General features: G+C 43.2%; 1 protein-coding gene across 1 annotated transcript in view; it reads left to right on the forward strand.

Moving 5' to 3' along the window:
- Positions 1–3197, forward strand: part of USO1 (USO1 vesicle transport factor) — a gene marked incomplete at its 5' end in the record, with an annotated part of 11805 nt that extends 8608 nt beyond the window's left edge. Inside the window, 4 exons of the mRNA XM_010185653.1 lie at positions 225–406; positions 1305–1426; positions 2081–2219; positions 3004–3197. Of these exons, the coding sequence (XP_010183955.1) occupies positions 225–406; positions 1305–1426; positions 2081–2219; positions 3004–3197 (637 nt within the window). The remainder of the gene's footprint in view (positions 1–224; positions 407–1304; positions 1427–2080; positions 2220–3003) is intronic.
- Between the last annotated feature and the right edge of the window lie 14 nt (positions 3198–3211).

Consider the following 3211-nt stretch of genomic DNA (forward strand, 5'->3'; position numbering starts at 1 on the left):
GATAAGAGGCTTTAGCAGAGGCGCTGCAGTTGGGAATATTTGGTTGAATGTTTCCTATGATGTCCCTTACGGGGGGCATAAAGTAACTGACCTGCCTGTTAGGCAGGTGAAGCATCTGGAGAGGTTAAGACTTGAGGCAGATGATTGCAGTTGTAAGTGGAGGGAAGAAGGGGTTGGTTTCTGTTCAGTGGTTGCACTGAGATTGATTTGTCATCTCCTTGCAGAGAGAAGCTGAAGCAGCTGATCGAGAAGAGGATTGGCAGGGAGAACTTCATTGAGAAGCTTGGCTTCATCAGCAAACACGAACTTTATTCCCGAGCTGCTCAGAAACCACAGCCCAGTTTTTCCAGCCCAGACCACATGATGTTTGATCACGAATTTACCAAGCTTGTGAAGGAATTGGAAGGTGAGATGTTGTGTCAGTTTCTGTAACTTTTGTGATGAACTGATGACTGAACTACCAAATGTGCTGCATGTGATGCCATTAAAAGCAGAGTGATAATATGAAAATAGAGCTATTACCATAACATGGTTTTCAGAATACTCAAGTGACCACATACCCAAACTCACAGTTCAAGTATTTAGTAAAAATACACCCAGTAAAAGCCCATCATTTGGGCCTGTACTACCTGGATAACTCGATAGTCTTAAGTGAATTGATTCCTAATATGTGCTGTGAGTTATCACAGTGTCCAGGAGGTGTAGGTACCTGTGCTCATGTAGAGACTGAAGTATTCAGCACGTGTGATGTTATAGAGATTGAGTTGTGGAAGTCCACAGCCTAGGTATTTCCTGTTTCTGATTCATTAATAAGTGATGAATGCTGAATTTCCTGGCTTGTTAGAAAATAAGGACTTAAGTGTTTTCTGTCCTTCACAAAAGACAGGTTGTCATCATCCTTAACATCTAATTCATGTGCTGTTTATTAATATTGCCCGACTTAAATCAGCCTGGAGAAAAAGCCTTGAAGCAGCAAGAGTAAAGATGGTTTTGCCCAGTCACATTTCATGTGTCTATTGCCTTTGCTGTCCCAAGTGTTTTACTTGCACAGCCATTTTTTTGGGCAACAGCTGTAGTGGAGCCCTAGTGCAAGTAGAACACCTTTTCTGAGAGAGGACTCAAAGCACCCATTTGTGTAAAGCATATGTGCAAACCTTCCTATTAAAAGCCCTCTTTGTGACAGCTGCTTTTTAAAAAGCACAGGCTGAATTTCTAATGCCATGACCTCAATTAACTGAGGGAATACTTTGAGGACGAAAGAGCTGAGGTGAACTGGGCTTCAGCTGACAAACTGTTCTTGACAGGTGTCATAAGTAAAGCCATCTACAAGTCCAGTGAGGAGGATAAGAAGGAGGAGGAGGTCAAGAAGACATTGGAGCAGCATGACAACATCGTGACTCACTACAAGAAAGTCATCAGAGAGCAGGTAAGAGGGAGTTAGGCTGTAACCTGTGCCTCAGATGTTTGGCTTTTGGAGGCACTGCAGTGCAGTTGGATACCCCGTGTTCCAAAACAAGTAGCAAGGACTCTGGCAATGCACAAACAAGTCTGAAAACACTTAGGCCAAGACTTTCTGGCGCAGCTGAAGTGCCACTGGTTACAATACTGGTTAAGTTTAGTTCTTTTCCTGGGCTCTGTCTTCTCTTTCCTGTGTTCAAGGGCTCCTTTTCACATGAGGAACTGCAGTACTTGCAGCCTTACAAAAAAGGTGTAGTTCTTGGTCCTGTGCTTTCACCTTTGAAAAGATGCAGATGAAATGTGGCTGAATGAAGAAGTGAAGATTGGGTGTGCTGCTGTGGGTGGACTCAAACTGTTTTTCCAGCAGTTCACTTGTTGCCACAGCTTGGATTGAGAAGTTGAGGGGCAAAGCTAATTAACTTCCATAGCTAATGGGCAACTGAAGCAGGTGTGTGGATTTTCTGCTCATCTCCCACAGGTAGCATGGGCAATGCCATGAACCGGTGGCACATACTGGTGGAGTAAAGGTTTTACTGTCTTTATTTTCCTTCCTAACATTACTGTATTCAAAGTATTGTATTCAAAAGTGTTACTACTATAAATGCCTTTTTTCATTTCACAGGACCGGGAGCTTGAAGAATTAAAACAACAAATTAACACTTTAAAATCTCAAAATGAACAGCTCCAAACAACAGTCACCCAGCAAGTGTCGCAGATCCAACAGCACAAGGACCAGTATAATCTCCTTAAAGTACAGCTAGGTAGGCTTCCAAAAGAATAAGAAGAAATAATCTCCCTGGTGCTAAGGATCCTGTGTCGTTTATGGCCAGCACCAGATCAGCTCCAGCAGGGACAGCCCTCAGCCTTCTGTCACCTCAGGCACGCTGCTGTGTGTTCTGCAGCATGCGATAGCTTCCCATAGAGATAAAACACTTTGCAGGGTGATGTGAGCATGGCAAACAATTTAGTTGAAGCATCAGATTGGCTTAATTATCTAAAAATATTAGGTTTTGCTTTAAGTGCCTTGAAAACACAGAAAAAAGCATAGGGAGGGTGGCTTAAACCAGGACAGTATGTTCAGGTTATGGTGTGATTTCAATAAGTAATTCTACCTTCAGGATTATTTGATAAAAAATAGGTGAGGAAACAATTGTCATTCTGTAGAGATCTGTCTGTGAACTGACTTGGCTGTACTGAATGACTAAAGCAGCACGTAGGTGCAGCCACAAGTACATACTTGGAGTGGCGTGAGGAAACAATTGTCCTTATTCTGTAGAGATCTGTCTGAACTGACTTGGCTGTATTGAATGACTAAAGCAGCACATAGGTGCAGCCACAAGTACATACTTGGAGTGGTAAATCAACGCTCTTTATTCAACTTCAAATACATTTTTAGACACTTTGCTTTGGTTCTGCAGTTAGAATGGCTTGTATTGCCCTGCAGGGTGGGAGGAAGAAGGTCAATAAATACCTAAATTAGTGTGTTTGAAGCTAACTTCAAGTCGATGTTGGTGTCTGACCTTTGTTATAAACTCTGTCCTGCAGGGAAGGACACTCAGCACCATAACTCGCACAGCGACACGTTCCAGATGAACGGCATTCAGACAGAAGAAGTGAGCAAGCTGAGAGAGGAGCTGGAGGAATGGAAAAGCAAGCATGAGCTGCTGCAGGGACAGCTGAGGGAAAAGGACTCTGTGATTGAAACACTGGTCAGTGCCAGCTGGTTCAGCACAACTTGATGAGGCTTCCAGTC

Source organism: Mesitornis unicolor, unplaced genomic scaffold, assembly GCF_000695765.1.
Source record: "Mesitornis unicolor isolate BGI_N332 unplaced genomic scaffold, ASM69576v1 scaffold33155, whole genome shotgun sequence".
NCBI lineage: Eukaryota > Metazoa > Chordata > Aves > Mesitornithiformes > Mesitornithidae > Mesitornis > Mesitornis unicolor.